The 21,475-nt window shown below is 36.7% G+C and overlaps 10 protein-coding genes across 10 annotated transcripts; 6 read left to right on the forward strand and 4 right to left on the reverse strand.

The window, feature by feature from the left end:
• Nucleotides 1-148: 148 nt before the first annotated feature.
• C9374_011354 (uncharacterized protein) lies at nucleotides 149-1,111 on the forward strand (the record flags this gene model as incomplete). The annotated part of the gene is made up of 1 exon (XM_044687000.1): nucleotides 149-1,111. The coding sequence occupies one exon, from the start codon at nucleotides 149-151 to the stop codon at nucleotides 1,109-1,111; it is 963 nt and encodes a 320-aa protein (XP_044554523.1).
• Nucleotides 1,112-1,775: 664 nt separating this feature from the next.
• On the forward strand, nucleotides 1,776-2,573 carry C9374_011355 (uncharacterized protein; the record flags this gene model as incomplete). The annotated part of the gene is made up of 1 exon (XM_044687001.1): nucleotides 1,776-2,573. One exon carries the CDS (start codon nucleotides 1,776-1,778, stop codon nucleotides 2,571-2,573), a length of 798 nt encoding a protein of 265 aa, XP_044554524.1.
• Nucleotides 2,574-2,791: 218 nt separating this feature from the next.
• C9374_011356 (uncharacterized protein) lies at nucleotides 2,792-3,454 on the forward strand (the record flags this gene model as incomplete). The annotated part of the gene is made up of 1 exon (XM_044687002.1): nucleotides 2,792-3,454. The coding sequence occupies one exon, from the start codon at nucleotides 2,792-2,794 to the stop codon at nucleotides 3,452-3,454; it is 663 nt and encodes a 220-aa protein (XP_044554525.1).
• A 246-nt stretch (nucleotides 3,455-3,700) lies between these two features.
• Nucleotides 3,701-5,600, forward strand: C9374_011357 (uncharacterized protein; the record flags this gene model as incomplete). Its single annotated transcript, XM_044687003.1, has 3 exons — nucleotides 3,701-3,746; nucleotides 3,827-4,110; nucleotides 4,230-5,600. The coding sequence occupies 3 exons, from the start codon at nucleotides 3,701-3,703 to the stop codon at nucleotides 5,598-5,600; spliced, it is 1,701 nt and encodes a 566-aa protein (XP_044554526.1).
• A 5-nt stretch (nucleotides 5,601-5,605) lies between these two features.
• C9374_011358 (uncharacterized protein) lies at nucleotides 5,606-8,134 on the reverse strand (the record flags this gene model as incomplete). Its single annotated transcript, XM_044687004.1, has 1 exon — nucleotides 5,606-8,134. The coding sequence occupies one exon, from the start codon at nucleotides 8,132-8,134 to the stop codon at nucleotides 5,606-5,608; it is 2,529 nt and encodes an 842-aa protein (XP_044554527.1).
• A 273-nt stretch (nucleotides 8,135-8,407) lies between these two features.
• C9374_011359 (uncharacterized protein) lies at nucleotides 8,408-10,304 on the forward strand (the record flags this gene model as incomplete). The annotated part of the gene is made up of 3 exons (XM_044687006.1): nucleotides 8,408-8,749; nucleotides 8,838-9,316; nucleotides 9,380-10,304. 3 exons carry the CDS (start codon nucleotides 8,408-8,410, stop codon nucleotides 10,302-10,304), a joined length of 1,746 nt encoding a protein of 581 aa, XP_044554528.1.
• An 80-nt stretch (nucleotides 10,305-10,384) lies between these two features.
• Nucleotides 10,385-12,283, forward strand: C9374_011360 (uncharacterized protein; the record flags this gene model as incomplete). The annotated part of the gene is made up of 1 exon (XM_044687007.1): nucleotides 10,385-12,283. One exon carries the CDS (start codon nucleotides 10,385-10,387, stop codon nucleotides 12,281-12,283), a length of 1,899 nt encoding a protein of 632 aa, XP_044554529.1.
• Nucleotides 12,284-12,299: 16 nt separating this feature from the next.
• C9374_011361 (uncharacterized protein) lies at nucleotides 12,300-16,856 on the reverse strand (the record flags this gene model as incomplete). The annotated part of the gene is made up of 5 exons (XM_044687008.1): nucleotides 12,300-14,824; nucleotides 14,881-15,568; nucleotides 15,617-16,053; nucleotides 16,147-16,599; nucleotides 16,733-16,856. The coding sequence occupies 5 exons, from the start codon at nucleotides 16,854-16,856 to the stop codon at nucleotides 12,300-12,302; spliced, it is 4,227 nt and encodes a 1,408-aa protein (XP_044554530.1).
• Nucleotides 16,857-16,941: 85 nt separating this feature from the next.
• Nucleotides 16,942-20,917, reverse strand: C9374_011362 (uncharacterized protein; the record flags this gene model as incomplete). The annotated part of the gene is made up of 3 exons (XM_044687009.1): nucleotides 16,942-20,048; nucleotides 20,094-20,339; nucleotides 20,398-20,917. The coding sequence occupies 3 exons, from the start codon at nucleotides 20,915-20,917 to the stop codon at nucleotides 16,942-16,944; spliced, it is 3,873 nt and encodes a 1,290-aa protein (XP_044554531.1).
• Nucleotides 20,918-20,998: 81 nt separating this feature from the next.
• On the reverse strand, nucleotides 20,999-21,422 carry C9374_011363 (uncharacterized protein; the record flags this gene model as incomplete). Its single annotated transcript, XM_044687010.1, has 2 exons — nucleotides 20,999-21,136; nucleotides 21,246-21,422. The coding sequence occupies 2 exons, from the start codon at nucleotides 21,420-21,422 to the stop codon at nucleotides 20,999-21,001; spliced, it is 315 nt and encodes a 104-aa protein (XP_044554532.1).
• Between the last annotated feature and the right edge of the window lie 53 nt (nucleotides 21,423-21,475).

Genomic DNA, 21,475 nt, shown 5'->3' on the forward strand with positions numbered 1-21,475 from the left:
GTCCATACTTATCATGTGCATTTTTCAGATGATGACCGCATATCACTTTTTTGTTCCGCACACCTACAGAACAAATTAAAAACAACTGAAAAAAACGATCGAGTTGCAGTACATTCCAAGATTCTTATTCACAGAGGCAGTCGTCAACATGTTCAAACTGAGTGTTGTGGAATTCGTGCCAAATAGTTCCAAGCCAAAAGGAACAGTAGTAATGAAAACTAGACATACAGAACAAATCCAATTGCATGGAAATCCGTTCAATGGTTCGTTTGATTTCTCTGACTATCTAAAATTGAGCAATTCTACACTTGCTCAACAAGCAAGTACTGAAACGTCCCATTCTGCAAGCAAACACAACAATATCCTTCCAAAGAATATCAACAAAATTTCAAAGCCTCACAACACAAAACGCAAGCCAAATCATTTCAAGGTTGGTGTTCATTGTTGCCTCTCCCAGATAGATCATTCCTTCTCTGAACTGCCAAATCATTTGACAAGAGATCGAGCAGCCTTCTACTCTTGTTCGTTATCTCCACTCGTCACTTGCAGTTCATCTTCCTCTCCAAGAACAATTGATTCTTGTCTTGAACCACAAGAAAAATCTCGACGAACCCTCCTTCGAAGTAATATTTGTTCTCTCTTTCACAAGCTTAATGAGCTTAATGAAATAGACCAAGAAGAGTTTATTGCTGGATGGAATGTAACGAACAGCGAGTCATTACGGCTGCGTTCTCATTCACACCATCTCGGCAGTAGAAACAACGATGACAAAGATTGTCCACAAACAGACAAGGATGACATTGTATCCACTTATGAAACATTCCCTTCAATTCTCTCCTACTGGAGTCCACCACAATCAAGTGAGCAACTCCGTTCTTCTCCTGTGTCATCCTCTGACCATCATGGAACAATTACTAATGGGACCTTGCTCGTGAAACCACCTGAGACGGTCAACAACAATTATACAACCACTACCATATCAAAAAGGATCCTGCATCCAACAATGATTCCCAATGATCCAATGGAATCTCGCACCAGCAATGGTACCAAATCTACCACGAACCCTTCAAAAAGAACGTCCATATTATCTATTCAAGAGTTGATAAATTAATTCTTTTAGAAAATTTCCAAATATATGGCATGAATGTTCTGAATCATAGTTGCCTAATGCACGGATATACCATGCCTTTCAAAGAATGAGTTTTTAAAGAATCAGCAGAATTAATGGGTATAAACCTCGAATTTAGAACTCCTCAATTCCTTAATCAAACTAAGATTCCTTAAATGCAAGATAAATGGTAGATAATCGGTGCAATATTACTCCAACGAATGATCATTTCACAGCATGGATTGTGTTTGGGACTCACACAATTCATAAATGTCTCTGAGTTTAATATAAAAGAGGGTGTCTGAAATTGATAAATTTGTAACTTCTGCTGTGCGAATATGTATAATCGTGTTGTTCAAAAACTATAGGTTGTGGATGCACGGACCAGAACAAGCAAGTGTACTTGCGTCCAACACAGAGAAGTGTGTTTCTTCGTGAGCGTTTTCAAAAAACAAAAGAACAACAACATCACTACTTGGAAATCCATAAACCAGTCTAGAATCGTACCATTCGTTCTTGAACTGTTTAAAGATCATTGTATTCAAATCTACAAGAGAACACTCTCATTGTGTATCTGTACAGCATCATCAGAGTGTACTCCTCTTCGTTCATTCTCAACAGAATTACATTAAAACCCAACTCTCACCCCTCAGCACTTGTCTTTAGAATGAAGCTTAGCATTGTCAGTTTCCAGAAAGATCTTTCACCTGCATGTTCAACCACCGTAAGCCCAAACTCTCATCAACAACAACCATGCCCACCACTCTTTCCCTCCACCCACTTGGATACCACTTCCTTCCGTTCCTCTTCTAAAATATCCAAAAAACGAAATTCGAAACGAAAAGATGGTCTCGTCATGACTCAACGCACAGAAATTGTAGAGCCTTGTGAATCTCAATTCTTCAACGATCCTCATAACGGGTGCATGTTCTATTCCTTTCCTTTAGTAACGAATGGACAGAAAAGAACCAAGAATGCAACAACACCAAACAAGAAGAAGAGGAAAAATTCAGCGCCATGCCATCTCAATGGGTTGGTTCCGACTTCACAACATTCAGCAAGCGATTGTAATTCATCTTCAGATTCCAGTCCACATGTATTTCATCTGCATCAGATTTCGTTCGACCACAGCACACATGCATTGATTGAAAATGAAACACCAAACTTTGTAAAAACTATCGCCAATAACCCATCCACGAGTACCATTCAGCTGAGGAATCATCACAAAGCTCATGGAGATCATTCCAAACCAATGGTTCTTTGTCCAGTCATGAGCTCAACATCCGCCAATCCCATTCAAACTCACCTCAAGCTCCACCAAACGACGCCCTCTTCATGCACGACGGTCAGCCATCCCACTCATTCACCAGCTGTGAACAGCATTGAAACGGGCCACATACCAGCCCAACCAACTCCACCTGTAAGATTGTCAATATCTATTAAGGAACTATTAAATCATGAGTGATTCTTAATTTATAACGCTTCCTTAAATCTAATGTGACGAAGGACTTTAAGGCTATTTATCGAAAGATTCCTACCATTGCCAATGGCGATTTCTAAACATGTAAGTGAAACGCCATTCATAACACGGGATTAAATAAGGATGTCAGCGCATTCCTATTAAGGCTTCTCGGTAGGGAAATTGGAGCGTTCTCTTTCCACTATCACCAAAAAAAACAACCCATGAAATTTACATTGTATCAATTCATTCCTGATAGTAACAACTCAATAAGGGCAACAAAGCAACAGCTTAGTTCAAAGAATACCATTGGTTCTACTACGCATGAACATAAACCAACGAATGAAACAATGGTGATGGAACAATATCATGCACCTAATGGGTCTGTATGCTACAGTTGTTCGTTCCCTATTCACGAAGCCCAGTCCTCCAACCAGACACTCCTATCATCAAGTAACGACTGTGAATATCCCAACTCTCTCGCTTCACCAATGTCAAAAGCAAATACAATCACCTCCACGGTCTTCCATGAAATAACTTTCAACCGCTCAGGAGTCTTTATGGACACCCAAGTAACAATTCCAAATCTAAAAAGAAAAGCATCCCCAAACGATGTTTGGTACCAAAAACAACGAAAAATTAGAAGTCCTAGGTTAAAACAACAAATTAAACAAGACGAACATATATCTTCTTCAGAATGCGATTCTTACTTGCATCATAATGACAAGGTTTTGCATGTTGACACGAACACCGTTCAGGAAACACTTCACGTCTTACAGACACCCTTCTCATCAGCTGTAGGCCCAGAACAGTTAGAAAGTTTGAAATGCGTCAAACGTATAAGGCCTACTCGATACTCTATCAGTATTAAGGAACTGCTGAATTAACAAGGCTATCCAAGTTGTAATAAAGTGAGAGCAGGTTCACCAAGATTTTTGTTTAACACTGTTCTGGTTAGCCCAGTTTTTTGCTTAACAATATGTTGCTATAAAGAATGGGAAGCCTAGTCTGCCAAGATGAGGTTGTTTGAATTAATATTTTGATTCAAGAAAGATCATCAATTTTCAAATATTTGAAAAACCAAGGGGCAGAGAATTTCTTTCGTGTTTAGGAAAAAGAGAAGCTTAAAAAAAATGAACGCACCTCCTTCCCACACGACTGACATTATTTCTGATGAAGGTAAGCAAACATGTTCCGATTTTAATAACGATCGATCAATTCATTGAAATCCATTACTTGATTGTTTCTTTCAACTACAGAAAAAAACATTAATTTGTTTTTAGAACGAAAGTTTCCAGAATGGAAGGACGACAAGAGTATGATCTTTTATATGAGTAATTTCAAGAAAACACGACAATTGAATGTCAACGACTGGGATTCAAGATTCTCTTTTTGGAGAAACATACTTTTATCCATCATTTCAGAATATTACAAAAACACAATTTTGATCGTAACTATCCGACAACTGAAACAATATATGAGCCGACGAAAAAAGAGTGATGAAGGAATTGTGGAAACCACACTCGGATGGCAAACTGTAATTGTAAGTCTTATTCATCATCATTTCAAAACTCAACATTGATTCCATATTTCTATTATTTCTTTTTAAATTAACTTCTTCACCAACGGATCAATAATAACAACTGATCAACTCAATGCTAGCAAGAAATGATTCATCAAGGAGAGTTAATATCCATCGAAGAATTTAAAAATGTTTATGACACGAACAACAATCAAGGAATTGGTTCTTGGTTGATCGGAGTTGCCACCACATGGTTCTTTGGACGAACAAGCGCCTTGAGTAATGCAGCGGGTGCCAATACTGCTCTCAATAACTCAAAGATCCCTGAAGACAACAAGTATATAGTGATGAAACCACTCAAAGAAATTACAATGAATTTTATAAAAAATGCTCACAAGAACAAGGTATCAGATTTGGATTTATACTTTGCACCAAGTGAATTGAGAGAAAGGGAATTTCCAAATTATGACTTTACTCAAATAGATTTATTATTGAGATATATGCATTGTGAGGAATCTGCATTTGTTGTAGAAATTGCCAATTCAAAGAAAGGAGTTGTTTGTTTTGAAGAATCTTCCATGAAGAAGGAAGTGTTGAATAATATTCCTCATTACACACAGAAATTTATTGGTATTATTCAACTTAAAGAAATGTCACATCTTCTTGACAAGGAAGTGAAAAGTTTGCAAATGAAAGTTGATTCTTTAGTTTCAGAAGCTAAAAAGTGTCTCACTTTTCAAAGGAAAGAGGATGCTAAATGGATATTGAAAAAGAAAAAATTGGTATCCAACATTTTAGAAAAACGAAACCAAGCCCGACATAACATTTTCGAGTTGTTAACCTCCACCGAGAATGCAACTTCAGATATCGAAGTCCTAAAAAGCTTACAGGTTGGAGCCACTTCTCTCAAACAATATACTACGGAGCTTAATACAATGAATGTTGAGGAATCAATTGAAAATATTGCTGATACGATGTCTGAATATCAAGAAATTAAGCATATTATTGACTCTGGTTTCGACCAAATTAATCAAATTCAAGGACTTCAATTTGACGAGGAAGAATTGTCGAGAGAATTGGAAAAATTAGCTGTTGAGCCGTCAGCATCAGCACAAATTCAGAAACCATCTAAAGTATCGTCAAGCGCGTCATCCAGTCAAGAATCTTCTACTGAAGTGGTATTCCCGACTGTTGACGATATACCAACTGAGAGCTTTTCGGTATTAGAATGGGAAAAGCAACACACAACAAATTCAGAAATTAAGGAGTTTTGTGCCTTAAAGCTGAAAATGTTAACGCTCAAGAAGAAAATGAACAAGCTCAAAGGTGAAGAATTGGCAACCAAGCTCCAACAAAAGGTCGCACAGTTTGAAAAAAAACAGCAAGAATTCAAGCTCAACGGAAACAGCAAAGCTTTGAAACACGTGGAAACTTATCTTTCTCTTTTACGTGAAGAAATTGAATCCATTTCAACGGAACAAGTGGAAGAAAAACAGCCTGTTTTGCTGTAACTTTATTAAATCACGTCAATCAAGTTTGAAATGTTTACATTGGAGACTCTGTCGTTCTTCTTTAAATACCACTCTTTGAGGAAGTCTGCGTACTCTTTAAGCTGTTGTTCATGGTTGGAACGAGTTGTTAAATCTTGTTCTAGTGTTGTAACAGATAGTCTATTCACTAATATTTCGGACATGGCATCAGCAGCAAGTTTGACAGTTTCGAAAGTGAATACATTGTCCAACAAAAGTATTCCTTTGAACTTCTCCAATAGTTGTAATTGACCATCGTGTAGAGGATCATTGGGTTGCCACTTCACCTTTTGTGGATGTAATTGAGATCTGGAAATAGCAAGCTTACAAATTGATGTCAATATTATTTGTAGTTTCTCATGACTTTGGTGTGACAAGTAATGTAGCAGTCGAGGCCATAGCCTTCCAAATATTAAATAATTAAATGTCCAATTCCAGTCGTTCACCGAGAGGCTAATCAAAACAATGGAATTTGGTATTTGAGATGATTGTGTTGAAATGTTATCGATATTATTCAACAACATATCACACACATCCTCCGTGCTCAATTCCAATGCACAAAATTCAAGCAACTTCTCAACAGACCTTATCACAAGTTCGTCATTCAATTGTTTGTGACTCGACTGCATCATTTGTTTAAATACCAAAGCCACAACCAAATCAACACTAGAATTAGAATCGAAACCGTTTCTCAGAAGACGTTTGTTTGAGGAAACCATTGCCAACAATAATTTCACACATCTGGTACTGACAAATCCAAGTGTCTTGTTCCACTCATTTCTCAAGGAAAATTGCAAAATATTGTAAAATAACTCTTTCATTTTGGAGAACATGCAAAAATCCAACCTTGCAAACCTCGTGTTGCTGATTGTGCTTAATCCTGCCAATAATGCAATCAACTTTGAATCATTGTGATCGTCCTTCTCCAAAAGTACTTGACTCACAAACCTCTCTGCTTCGCTCAGTAACTTCTCCAACAAGTTGATTTGACAGCTATAAATGTCTAAATGATCAAGCATGATAATAAATAAATTCCATTGAACAAAGGTAGCTTTGCCAGTTATTAGCCTTATTAATACGTGAGAGACTCCTTCAATAATTTGTGTACTATTCTGAGAGTAATGTTTCCATATGGTCTTGCATGTTTTTACAATCTCTCCTAATACTCTAGCTTGTGAGACCTTATCAGAAATAAATGTCTCAAAGTTGCAAATAAAGTTCATGAACATGGTTTCAATATACTGAGCAACAGATTCATCTTTTTTCATAAAATAAATAGAAGGAATATCTGGCAGCATAGTTGTTTCTGATGACTTTTGATTTTCTGTGATTGTTATATGTTTGGCTGCTACCTTCTCTGGTGATGAAGTATCAATTTGTAAAAATGGTAAATGTGGAGAGCTGGAATCTGTATTTCTTTGAATGGATACTACTTTTTTAAGTTTGGGTAGTACAGGAGGTGGTTGTGATACATCGGAAGCTGTAAGAGTGGGAAGTTGTGGCGTGTACGAATATTGTCTCTCTGATTGCTTTGGTTTTTTAAAAGATGATAATTTTTCATCAATTTTCCTTTTGTGTTGAGATTTAGATGAATTTAGTTGTTGATGCTGTTGAGGAGTTGTGGAAGGAGTTGTGGAAGGAGATGATGATGTAGGGATTATAGAATGTGGTGGACTTTCAATCCTTGAAGGATGAGATTGTCTTGATGGTTGTTTTTGAGTGTGAAGGTTAAAAGGAACATCAATGTTGGATCCCAATGATGCTTTGTTGCAATTTGGGCATTTCGACCAGTCCATTTGAATGGGATCTGTATTGAGTGCTATTGACTTGTAGTCTTTCTTCTTGTTTTCTTCTGGTGTTGTTGGTTTGACGACAGCAAAATCGGCGTAGGAAATAAATCCTCTTTGCTCTCTTAGCTCAGAAAGCTCTTTTTGAGTATGCGTTAAGAGACCTCTGAGTTCTTGCACTTGATTATTCAAGAATTCATATTTTCGCAATTTGCTTTGATTTTGTTCAATTTGTTGAGACAAGTCCTCTTTCTCAGATTTTACTTGTTCCAAATCATTCTTCAGGGAAGATATCGTATTTTCCATGCTCATCTTCTCAAAACGCAATTGTTGAATAATTTGCGACTGATCTGTCGTGATAGAACTCTTTGCACTTTTTTCCAATTTTGAACATTGTTGTTGAAGATTTTCGTTTTTTTCCAATAAAGATTGATTGTGTTGATGTAATTTCATAATTTCTAAAACTTGCTCCTCGATTTTCTTCTTCAAATTATCTTGCAATTCCAATAACGAAGAGACATCAATCAGCTTTTTCTTTAATTTTTTTACATTTGAGGTGATCTTCTTATTGGTTTGTTTTTCTTTCTCTAACTGGCTTTTGAGACTTTCAATTTCTTTCACGAGATGCTCTTCGGTAAAGAACCGCTGTGGTTCCGAAGAAGACTGATTGTAGTTCTGTTCATCCAATGCAGAATCATTATTCATCAATATTCCCTCTTGAAGATTCATCAATCCCGATGATGATGTGATGACAACGATGAAGATAAACAATTTAAATTTTGAACAAGAGCGGGTTTGAGAGCAATTGGTTGCGTTTGATGGCTTTTTTTTTGAATTCAAATGCCGTGATTGAAGGTGCAGCTCAAATGATCATTTGATGAACTTTGAAGGAGAGTATTCAAAATGAAACGTTCACAGTCTTTGTGGGATGGATTGGGTTATTTCAAATCTGTTCAGATCTGAAAATCATTCCATGTACTCCTCCTTTTGAAAGTTTAAAAAATGGTTGTAAATCATCACGCTCCAAAACTTTCATCTCTTTCCATTCAACCGCAACATCATCAGCAAGCCTCATTGATATCCGATGAAAAATCATCATCATCATCACATCATGAATTGAGTAATGGAAATAGTAATGGCTCACTCAGACAAGTGAGTTTTGTAGATTCTTATGATTTATATTTCGAACAAAAGTCTAGTATTTCTCAGAATGCCATGTTGTTGGCAGATATTAATGGAGATGGATTTAAAGAATTAATTGTTGGTAATACATTTGGAACGTTGTGTATTTATCAATGCATCACACACAAACATCCGAAATATATTTGTCATAATTTGGGAACGGTGGGTATTGGAGTGATGGCATGTGTGATTGAATAATAATTAATAATTGATGAATATTGGAACAAATATTGAATTACTGAAAATGTAGATATCATTTATTACCAGCACAGAAACGCTGTGCTCATGTACCGGTAAAAACATTCCGATATTGCTTGTATTGTCAGCTGAAGGGGAAGCGCATATATTCAAGCTGGTTGACAAATCAGTTGCCATTGGAATATGTTTTGATGATTCCCAAAGCATCGAGAGTGAAATTAATACCCAACAATATACCGCCTGGAATGACGATGCAAGTGTAAATAGCTATGAAAGCGGGCTTACAATTGACAGTGCCTTTAACACCTCTTTTCATGACATGAGCACACAACAACACTTATTGGATGCAACTACACCGCCATCAATTCATATTCCAAGTGCTGGCAGCTCTACATCCTTAGTTTCCCCTTCTTCTCCAAGCGTTTCAGAACAACAAAATACTGTTCCTCCATCAAGGAGTCCATCACCACCTACTGTTTCATTGCCTAGTCGTTTACATGACCACCATACACACTTAAAATCCTTGGCTAGGTAAGCTTTGAATGCTGTGAGAGTATACTTTTACTAATTTTCGTCTTGTTTTACAATTATTAGGAGTGAATTTATTACTCCAAGCGCAACATATAGAATTCCATGCAACGTAAATTGTGCTGTATTTTTTGACATTGACCACGATGGTACAAATGAATTAATTTTGGGAGGAAATAACAGAAATTTATTTGTATTTAAATTTGGAGAAAAAATTACTTTCTACAAGGAAGTAAATACTAGGAATAATCAAATTAACAGCATGTCACTACATGACGGAATGTTGATTATTGGATTTGTATCCGGTGCATTAGGAATTGTTCCCTCAATAGATACCGTGATAATCATCGAGCCAAAGTATATTAATTTTAAGAATGACCCTCTAACGGTTGTAGGAAATATTAAATTTGGAGAACAGGATTGCATTGCTATGTGTGGGCTAAGTGGAGAAGTAATTATTCTAGACCCTCTTAAACATTTTCAAATTTCGGAAGAACTGCTTCACACCAAAGGAACTCATATGTTTACTTCCACCATGAACAAAACCAAGCAAAATTATTATCAGCATTACGACTACATTTTAAACATCCAACATGAAATTCTTTCAATAAGTGCTCACCAATTTGTTACCACCTCCACAGATTCTCAAGTTGTTATTTCTTCTTGGGATGGAATCATTTACATTTTAGATAAGGACAAAAACATTGTGACATACAATTTCAAATCACCACTTGCAAACTGCTACTGTGGAATTTTTTCTCTCACACCACGGCACAATAATGAGCTGGTTTTGGTTTTATCTACTTTTAATGAGGACAATTTACACATCTACTACAATATTCAACTTCAAAGTATGAAAGCAACAACCATGTACGATTATTTACAAACTGATCAGGAATTATGTACGCTTCTTAAAGAGTTGGCAACCACATCAGATTCATCCACAAATTACGCCTCTCTCATTCATTCTCTACTCTATGGCAATCAATAAAGTGGCCCAGAACGAATTGAATTGTGGTATCAATAGGGTTGTGAATGAGGTCTCATAACTCTTTCGATCTTAAAAATAAAATGAGCTCAACAACTTTCCGTGAAGGTGGCGACGTGGATCCTTCGTTTTCTTCGCTCAACAACACGATCCGTTCACCACCAGTAGTGATGCACAATGATCATCCGGTCCGAGATGGTCATAGAACTGAGAGAGTTATTCCAAATATTGTTGCTTCTTCTCGGATTTTGTCCGATTCCGATGTCCAATATGAAGCGTTATATTCTCAACTTACGTTGAACCAACATGAAAAAGCCTTGTATTTATTCTTTTATGAATTGTATTTATATTTCGGAAGTTATTCTCAAGTGGTATTGAAAAGTTCATCATTAGTGGAAGAAGAACCAGTTTATTCCACTAACAGGTCAACAACGAATACCAACAATCATAACGACACGGAACATGTATCATCCAATCCAAATACTGGTAGTAGTGAATCTAATGATTGGAAAAGGAAAATACGAAACTTTTTAAGCACTTGTTTAGGACCTCATCGAGGTTTCATCTCCTATTATTGTTACATATTACTATTTATTCAATGGTCTTCTTTGTTTATGGATAGTCATTTACCTTGGCATCGTTCCAACAAAAAGTTTTTCATGATACTCTCTGTATTGGCTAATTTCAAAATTTCATACTTGTGGGAAGATGAAACGAATTTTTGGTGGACTTTACTTGTACCTTTTCTATTTTCATGTTTGGTTACTCTTTCTCTTGTGACATTATCGTTCATTTGTTTTCATTTCAATTGGAAATCATTCAAAAATTTAAGAGATGCAAGAACTGTTGCACACTATTCAAATATTGAGGAACACCCACAGGTTCATTTGCTCAAGGATCGACGGGAAAAGCTTCGAGTTGCTGCATTTTGGTTATTATTTCATCTCATTGAATTAATACCAGGTCTGTTTATACCTGTGTCTCTTGGTTTTTTACATGCTATTCGATCCCTTAACGTTTTTTTAATGATTCCTAGTTTAATACTCATTTTGCCATTTCACATTTTGTCAATTGTTTATATGTTCGTTATTTATGAATGGAGATTTGATACTGGAAGTATATCTGCAAAGAGTAACACTCGACTGGATTTGTTTTTATTTGCTCTTCTCACAGTTTCATGCTGGATGCATTCCATGTTTCAATCTGCAATTACTTTGGTGATTGTCATGTTTTCAGATTTCTTCATACTTTTAATTATTTTAGCAGTGAACATTTTGTTTGTTTCATGGTACAAGACAGCTATGAATATTACCATTACCATACTCATATTCTCAGGATTGATCATATTATCCATTACTTCCATGCTTTCGGTGTTGAAAGCATTTATACCTTCCGCTGACACTAGTTCAGGATTTTTCAGTGAGATTACGATTTCTGCAAGTATTTTCCTATGTGTTATACTTGGCTATTTTTTCACAAGACTAAGGTTAACATTTAATGAATTGGTCGTTAACGAACAGACAAGAACTGAGCTCTTTTTAAACAGCCACAGAAACACTATTGTTATCCCAAGAAGAGACTTTGAGGTTGAAATGGCAACACGTACTATTAGCTTTATTTCTCATTTTGTAGAATCAAAAACAGTTGGACATCCTCCAGCTTCCTCATACGAAGAAGTTAGAGACAGATTGAGAGAAATTCAAGAAATTGAAAGAGTGGATGAACTCTTCCAACAAGCGATGGACTACCAATTTGATTTGGCTTACGTATCACCATACATTTATTTATCTTATTCACAGTTCAAAAAACATGCAAGGGAGGACCCAAGATATCTTGACAGTGTGCTTTCTGTGCAGCGTCATTGTTCCTGGCGATGGCTTGATGTACGATTCATGTTTTATGTAAGAACTCGATTTTGGTTTGAATGTGAGCTTGTTAAAAAGTTGCAAAGAATTACACACCGAGGTGCAAGCCAAATTTGAGGGTTGACCTAATAATTTATTTAAATTCTTGCAATTCTAAATTACCGTATGTACAATATGGACATGTGTCGTCGGTGTTAACAGAATCCACACTTGCTATTAATGCAGAACAATAGGAGCATTTAAGAAAGTTGGAGTTGATCAGTTTGTACGTTTTCCAGCAAAACTTCAATGGCTCATCATCCGTGACACCCGAATAATGGTTTGCCAATTCCAAATCAGCGTCAACAAATGATTTTTCTGAGCATTCTTGCTGACGTTTCAAAAGTTCCTCTTTGAGTTTTGGAATACCTTCACTCAATGGTAAGAAGTGCTTGAGAATGTGGCTAGTGATGCCATAGTTGCCAGCATTCAAATTTCTCTTAATACCCATGTTATAACAGACGATCTTGTGCTTATTAATGACATTAATTTGACAAATAAAGGTAGCCAGTCTTGCCAATTCTTGAATGTCATTTTGTGCTTCAATAGCTCTTATTCTAGCTAGTAAATGTATGAGTAGCTTGTAATGTACACAAAGAAGAATATTTGACTTCTTAAGAATTTGAGTATTGTCTTTCACGAGAGCAGAAATAGCAGATATCATTTGGTTTCTTGCTTCTTTAAAGTCACCCTTCTCCATAGCTGTCATACCGTCCTTGAGACACTGAGTCGGATTTACATTGACCAGCATGGATCTATCATCCTCTTGTTGTGAGCTCGAAGAGGATACTGATTTGGGTGTCGCTGGAGACGTTTCTTGAACCTCACTTGGTGTATTGTCCTTTTCTTCCTTTGCAGCACCACCTCTTCTTCTTCTATTACGACTGGCACCAATACCTCCAAGACCAGCAAGACCAGACACTGAATGTCTAATATCTGTAGCAGAAGCATCTTTGTAAATAACTTCTTCTTTGATTTTTAGACCTTGGAACGCTTTTGTCTTCTTATCATAGTCATCTTCTTCTCCTGATGAACTGTCATCAGAGTCACTATTTTCACTCTTTCTATTCTTCTTGGCGTCCTTAGTGGAAGACATTTCACTTGATTCATCCTCGTCTTTTTCTGATGATTCAGTGGTTGTTGTAGTTGAGGGAACGTCTAGAGATGGAGGAGGTGGAAGTTTATGTTGAAGTGGGGGTAATTTGGAAGAAGATTTTGATGGCTCGGTTGGCAAATCTTCTTCGATCGAAGATACAGATTGATTGCCACCAAAATCATCCTTGAATCCAACTTCTTCAAGGTTCTCTTTACCAATAGACATGGTACCATATCCAAGCCATTTTAAGAAATCAGTCATATCCATCTTAACAATTTCGTCATCAGATGGAACATTGGTCATTGAGGGTGGGCTAGTAAGAGATGAATCTCTTGGGGTCTCTGCTTGAAGCTTTCTTTCAGAGACAAGCATTCTTCCCTTAATTTCTGTACTCACTTCAAATTCCTTCATGTCACTCACTTTGATTGGCCAATCATCCACTTTAACACTATCATGCGCAGAAAGGTCGTAACTTCTCATAAAGTCATCAATGGCTTCATGTCCAATCAACAATGTGCATGCTGTATAAATTGAGTAAAAATCAGGTGAATCTTTACAGCGAAGTGCTAAGAGCTTTAGACCATTAGCATTGTTTGTTGTAGTAAATAAATTAAAAAGGCTCCAAACGTCATTGATCATGTCAAAGCATTTGTGAGCAACAGAAAATTGTCCATACTCGAGAGATGTCTTTGCCAAATCAACAAAATGTGAATAAAACTTGGAGTGTTTAGAAATGAATCCACTTCTATCATGAGACTCTTCTTCATATTGGGAAACAAGCACTTGAAGAGCATAAGAGAAATTCATTGAACCTTTTGCTAATCTCAGTCTTAATTCCCATGAAAAATTAAATAAACTGTTTGTTACCAATTCTGAAGCTAATTGAGGATATCCTTGCTTTTCCAAGTTGATAAGGGTCTTTTCAGAAACGTTTCTACAATCAAATCTCTCAGTCACTTTTCGTAGTAGCTCTCCTTTCTGGTCTGGAGATAAAACATCTTTAGGAATTGATAAAATTCCTAACATTAATGGCTCAACAATATTTAGGTAACGATAACTAATGGATGGAATTCTGTCTTTGTGAGAAACAAAAAACACACGATCACAAAGAACAGCACACATCACTGAATCGGCATGATCCAAAGTTCCAATGAAAGCGCTTGCATTATTTGTTGAGCCATATGGGTGTAAACAATGAATAAAGTTTTTAGAATTGTACAACAGTACAGATCCAATCCACAGAATCGATTGAAATTGGAACGAAAGCTGAGAAGGAGCCTCCACGCATGACAACATATCCATGTTCTTATTTAAAATCAAAACTCTTCTAGAAGTCAATACACCAATCAGACATGGTTCGTTACACATGGTCTCATTCTGCCATTGGATATCAATAAGTGCTTCATTGTCTCTGAGATGGAAAAGCCTATTTAGGTCTGTTTGCAAACGCTTTTCTGTTTTGTCCTCAATAGATACAGCCATGCTCAACTCATTGCCAGCAGTACAATAAATTACCGAACGATCTATATTGCAAATAAATGTTAAACACTAGTTGCAAGTAATTTCAGTTAAAACCTACCGAAAGGAGAGGTTGATAAATACTTCACTTTCCCCTTCAATTTGATATCGCTCTGAAGCTCATTGTTATAATAAACCTTCAAAACGTCACCACCTTCAGATAAAACTACATAGTCCTTGTTGGAGTCCCCTAAAAAACCTCCATCAATACCCTTTTGGAGTTGAAGGACTACCTTGTCTTTTGGAGATGAATAAATGTCATCGACTTTCGAGAAGAAGAACTTGGAATTGTCACTTTCATACGTGTTGGATGAGTTGAGAAGCTTCTCATAGAAAATTATCACAGACTTTCTATTGGCGCTAAAATTGGTTTTTGTACATCTGTAATATGGATAAAGATCCTGAGTAGCTCTCAAAGATCCAATCAACACTTGAGCTTTTTCTTTTTTAAGATCATATGAAAGCAAAGTAGAGTGTGGAGGCCTTGATCTTCCGTCAATGTATGGAATACTTGAAAAAGGAATTAAATAATCTAAAGAGTCTCCGCTTGACACTAATTCATTATGAGAATTAAATTGTTGCTTTTTAGGTGAAAGTAGAGTTTCCAAATTACAGTTGATAATTGATGTATGTGGTAGCATACTTCCAGGGTTCACAGAATCGAAGGTAGAGAAAATTGGAAATCTATCAGCAACAATGGTTCCTTTGATGACTCTTGCATTCAGCTCAGAAATTTGAAAATTTTTGCCCTAACCGTCAACTGTGTGAGTCGAAAAACAGTTCAATCAAATACTTACGTAAAATGCAATAGCTCCTGTCTTTGGATGACATGTAGCGTTAATAATAGGAATTAATCGTTTTTTAGTGTCTTTGGTTCTGTGTAAAGCAACATAATATGGATCCAACATTTCAAAATCTGTTAATAAAGTCTTCATTTTAGGTCCTCCTGTTGTTGAATAAATGATTGATCCAATATCAATAGAATTTAAGCATCCCTTTCCATTCAAATAGAAGAGACATGGTACACTTGGATGAACCAAAAGAGATGTGATCCATTCATCAGTTGTGGCATATCCCAACACTCTTGGTGCTTGATTCGGAACAGTTGGAATGGACCAAACTTTAATAGATCCTTCTCTTGTGCCAGATATTAGAATATCGTAATCATTACTTTCATTGTTGCAAAAACATAGGCTCGTAACAGCTTCTTTTTCCTTTTTGTTCGCTTCGTATTCTAAAGTTATAGTTAAGGATATTATGATGTCATCATGTACAATTATTCGCATCATGTTAACGAACAAGTTTGTCTCCAATCATATCAACATACCCTCTATTTGAAATAATAAATTATGTTGTTCAGTCTCCCAAATTTTAATGATTCCATCACTGCTTGCAGATGCCATCATTGACTTGGAGGGATGTGTTGTAATTGCTGTAATTTGTTTCTTATGACTGTACTCAACCCGATGTTTAGAATCGGAAAACATTTCAATACCAAACACTACATTGCTTCGTTCTCGGGCTAGTTTTGACGGAGATCTGGAATAGAAAATCATAGGTCTTTTGTGGGAGAGAGCAAAAAACGAAGCACTTCTTGCCTCTTCTCTTCGGACTGGGATATGGAATGCAGTGAGAGTATTGGTGTTGAGATCAAGAACGCTAAAACAACCATTTTGAAGAGAAGCGACCAGAACAGGATGAGTATGACTGTGTTCAATATGTGTAACTTCGCTCTCTGTTTTAAAATGTGCTGTTCTAGAACCGGTACCCAAATCATATTCTGATGATGGTATTCATGAATTGTAGCAATGTTAGTTGTAACAAATTAATTAAATAATGATGATCCATATTTCATAGGTTCATGATGATTGAAAATCCCATCAATTAGCAGGTGTCCGAGCCACAAAACATACCGAAAATCTCTTTTCTAAACCCTATGGCAATTTTGTTCTGTGTTGGATGGAAGCTCACCGATCGAATCTTGGAAATTTGTTTGTCGAGAGGTAAGTCCACGCTTAGCAAGGGTTCGAGCTTCATTTTTTGTTGTTGGGGATGACATTGATGACAACAGGTTATCCTATTGGTTTTCTTCAGTCACACAAATTTACTTCTCATTCAGATATTAATACAGCTTAGAAAATACACCCTTTTTGAGCGGAATCTTTGAGCTACTTGAGGAAAGAGCACTAGTGTTAACAGCGCTTGATGGACGAGCAGAAAGTAATAGGGGGCTTTGTACATTGATCTTCTCTTTTGGATACTCACGAGAGCTATTCAATGATGGAGACAGACTTGGTGATGAAGGAGAAAGACTTATCATACTCTTACTAAGGTCAAGACTTCCAGAAGTGTTCATTGGACCAGCTGAAAAAACTCCAGTTATCTTTTGTTTCAGCTTTTGCAATTGATAGTTATATTCTTCTTCTTCCTTCTTATGCATTAAGTATTCTTGTTGTTGTTGACTCTTTTGTTCAGCTCGAGTTTGTTCAAACTTTTTACCAAGATCTTCTGCCTCAATTTGAAGCTGTCTTTCCATCTCCCACATTTTTCTTTCGTATTCCAATCTCTTGGACATTTCTTTCTTCTCCATTTCAACATCTCTCCAAATTTCTCTCGATTTTTCGTTTCTGATTTGCTGAATGAGAGCTTTGCGAATTTCTTCTCTTCGTTTTTCTTTGTCGACCTCCCACTGAAGATGAGCTTGTTTTTCAATAATCTGTATTTCTTGTTCTTGTCTCTTCTGCAAATACTTTCTCTTTTGTTGCTCCATAAATTCCTTTTTGCTTTGAATATAATCTTCTTTTTCTGCTTGAATTAGAGCTTTTCTTGCCATAGCCTTCTTTTCGCGTTCATACATATTTGCAGCCTTTTCAAGATGTTTGTGCTGCTTGAGCTTCTCAGACTCTTCAACTTTTCTTAACTTTTGCTTTTCAATCTCATTTCTTCTTTCTTTCTTTTGCTCTTCTCTCAACACTTCTTGCATAATTATTTCCCACTGCTTTCTCTCCCATTCCAATCTCTCCTGCTCCAGCTTTAGTCGTGCTGCTTCTGCAACCTTATTGAGCTCCGTGTCTTGTTTCTTTTTGGTCTCTTTTTCAAGCTCCAACATAGCAATAGCTCTTCGTTTGCGCTTCTCAGCTTCAGTGTCGGTCCTTTCTTTTTCCAACCTTCTACTTTCCATCTGTGCTCTTCTCTCTTGAAGTCTTTTCTGTTTTTCGAGAGCAATTTTTTGGTTTTCTTTTTCCAATAATGCCGCCTTTCGTCGTTCTAACTCTTCTTTGAGTAAAATCTTTTGTTCTTCTTCCATTCTAGCTCTTTCTTTATCTTGTTTTTCTTTTTCTAATCTCTCCTTTTCTGCTCGTTCGATTTCAATTTTTTGGAGTTCTAACATTCTTTCCTTTTGTTTAGCTTTGAGGATTTCTAGCTTTCTCTTTTCCATCTCCTTAGCTTCTCTCTTTTCTCTTTCCAATCTTTCCTTCTCAGCAAGAGCTCGCTCTATTCTTTCTCTTTCTTCTCTCTCACGTTCTTCACGCTCCCTTCTTTCTCTTTCTTCTTTTTCTTTTTTTTCTTGTTCAATTCTCTCGCGTTCTTTCTTATCCTGCAGCATTCTTTCGAAAATTTCCTTATTTCTTTCATATTCCTCTTTTTCTTTTTTGATACGTAACTCTTCCCTCAATTTACGGGCCACACAACGTCCTAAGAAGCCTCTAACTACTCTTTGAATTTTGATTATATATTTTTCTAGTCTCTTATTTCTTGTAAGTTCGATCATGTTATAGGTTTCTGATTTTAAGAACACCTTGGTTTTACCAATTTGAACATGTTCCTTCTTCAAATTCAAAGTATCAATTATTTTCTGAATAGATTCTTTAACATTTGTAGTTGATCCCTCTCCTATAATTATACTAAATTTCTTAAAGAAAGCTTCATGAGGTATTCTAACACTGTAACCCTCTCGTCTAATTCTGATAGTTTCTAACACACCAGATGAGCTGAGCTGTTTCACAACTTCAGCATTGCTAAATAAACCAGGTTTCTTCGCTGGATGAGGCTTAATAGTTCTTATCCAGTGTGGTGATGTGCTGTTGATCAAGTCCAAGAGCTCAATCAATTGTTTCTTAAATGATCCTGTCACTGTGGTTGGCTTCTTGTCCTTTTTGGTAAAGTCCTTCTTCTCAGGACAAATAGTTTTTGCGATAAACTCCAGCTTACTTTGTGCAAGAACATCAATGATATCATCTCTCAGTACATCCTTGTTCTTCTCGAGCCAATCTTTTGTGTTATATTTAACCTCAGCTGCATAGTGCTTCACTGCAAAATCTTCTTTCCATAGAGGAGGGCGAACAAAATACTCGTGTGATTTATATGTTTGGGCAACCATATCGAAAAACTTTTGATCTGTTGCTTGAGGGAACACACTTTGATCATCTAATATTTTGAGAATGCCTGATTTAGATCCTTGAATCATATCAAGACAAGGCTGATTGTCTTTGAAACTCACTTCTGTTACGTCAATTCCTTCATTCTCACATTCTTTTTTGTCTTTTTTGAATGTATACGAGTTGTAGTGGGCCTGAAGTGCCTCATTCGCAAAGTTAATGCAGAATTGTTCAAAGGTATTGAATTCAAATCTCTCAAATCCAAAAATGTCAAGTAATCCAATGAATGAACTATACTCAGAAGCAAGAGAATTCTCGTTAATTTTCCTGACTAACCAATCAAACATGTTTGAATAGAGAGCCTTTGAGAGAGCGTCTCTGGAATCAGATGCTTGCTCTGGGCTCAAAGGAGACTCGAACACCTTGTTCATGACAGTATATACTTTTACAGTGAGCGCCTTAAGCATAGCGTTAGGGTCTACTGAAAGAAGAGAACAGGCATGCTTAAGAGGTGTGTCAACTTCTACAGTACATCCAGCTTCGCCTGTTGGTCTGAACTTGATGTTTTGTAAGTGCAGAATTGCTGCACAGACCTTAAAGACTGTATCACGGATAGTATCATCGATACCAACAATATGGAAAGCGTTTACCATGTTATTGTAATCAGCAACATCATCAATTGTTTCTACCTTGGAGCAACCTCCTTTCATAATACTATCATAGTCTTCAGCTTTTGTCAAAAACAATTCTTTCTTCTTTTCTGGATCCATACCAGCCAATATCTGATAGAAAATATGGTAAGATCGCTCATTCGGACCTTGTTTCATAAGTCGAGACTTTTCAAGCAAATCTATAAAGGAATAAAATTCAAATAAAGTAATGCAAGTTAACTTACAGTTTTCCGTTACGGCTCCCTTAATAATACCATGCATATCAAATTGAAGCTTAATGAATTTGCCAAAACGAGATGAGTTGTCATTATTTTTCGTTTTAGCGTTACCAAAGGCCTCAAGAATTGGCGATGCTTGTTGAATTTTGACACCAATAGCATCCGCTGCCTCCTTGACACTCTTATCGTGGGTCATGGAGGATGAAAGCTTGCATAGGTATTTGATTACGGTTTTGCATGCCTCCGTTTTTCCTGATCATTGTGTGGAAGTTAGCCTTTAACTTGGAATGTTACCAATACTAATACATACCTGCTCCGGACTCTCCCGAAATGAGAATTGTTTGATTTCCTTCTCCTTGTCTCATGGCTCTATATGCCTTATCAGCGATGTGCCAGCAATGAGGTACAAGACTCTTCTTCTTTTCAATATAATTGACCATGTAATCATCTTTACAGTACGGGATGGTCCACTTGAAAGGATTAAGGGAAACTACCAAGCCTCCAATGTACGTGTATATAAGGTCCTCTTTGAACCGGTTGTGCATACAAAACAGAAGAGCAGACTCATTCAACTCAATCATATCCAAGAGATCATCATTCTTTGCAACGATAATTTCGTCTTTGTACATGTTCAGATCTTGCTCGGACACCCAAGCCTCATTACCTGAAATGGATTTACACAGGTAAGGGGTTGGTATCTTGTTGGTAACCATCTTTTCATTCACTTCCTTAATTTCTCCAACAACCCAAGACTCATCCGGATGGTTGAAAATCACCTTGACTCCTTTTTCCCAAACAGTCTTTGCTTTGGGCACTACTGCCTTACTCATTTTTTCTTGATGTAACGGCAGAATAACAGCGACACCTTTGGGTTTGTTCGAAAGAAGCCCTGTCAACTAAAACACTGAGATTTACTTTGAAGGAGGTACTTGTTGGTCAATAAATTCAGCAAGGAGAATGTCTCTTTCCGAGAGTCCTCCACAATCATGTGTTGAAAGTACAATATCCACCTTGTTGTACACGTTGAACCACTCGGGATGATGATCCGTCTAATTATTAAATTTCGATCAAATGCGGTTGAAGTTCGATTTTAATTCAAGAAAAGAGTCAATCATTCATTCAATCATATCATGAGTGCTAATAAAGAATAGTACATACCTCGTCAGCTTTTGTGGCAACCTTGTTCATAAATTGCCATGCTTGTTTGAAATCTTTGAAAGCGAATTTTCGTCGGATCACATTTCTTTTGGCTTCTTGCACAAGTTCCCAGGATGGGATTTTCAACAGCTCCGTTTTCAACTCTTCATCTGTTAATTTTCTAACCACAGTTCTCATTTGTTGTTGCTGGTTGAGTGGATGAGTGAACAAAGAGCTTGCGTGGGTCAGAA

This window comes from Naegleria lovaniensis, assembly GCF_003324165.1.
Source record: "Naegleria lovaniensis strain ATCC 30569 chromosome Unknown tig004, whole genome shotgun sequence".
Classification (NCBI taxonomy): domain Eukaryota; phylum Heterolobosea; class Eutetramitea; order Acrasida; family Naegleriidae; genus Naegleria; species Naegleria lovaniensis.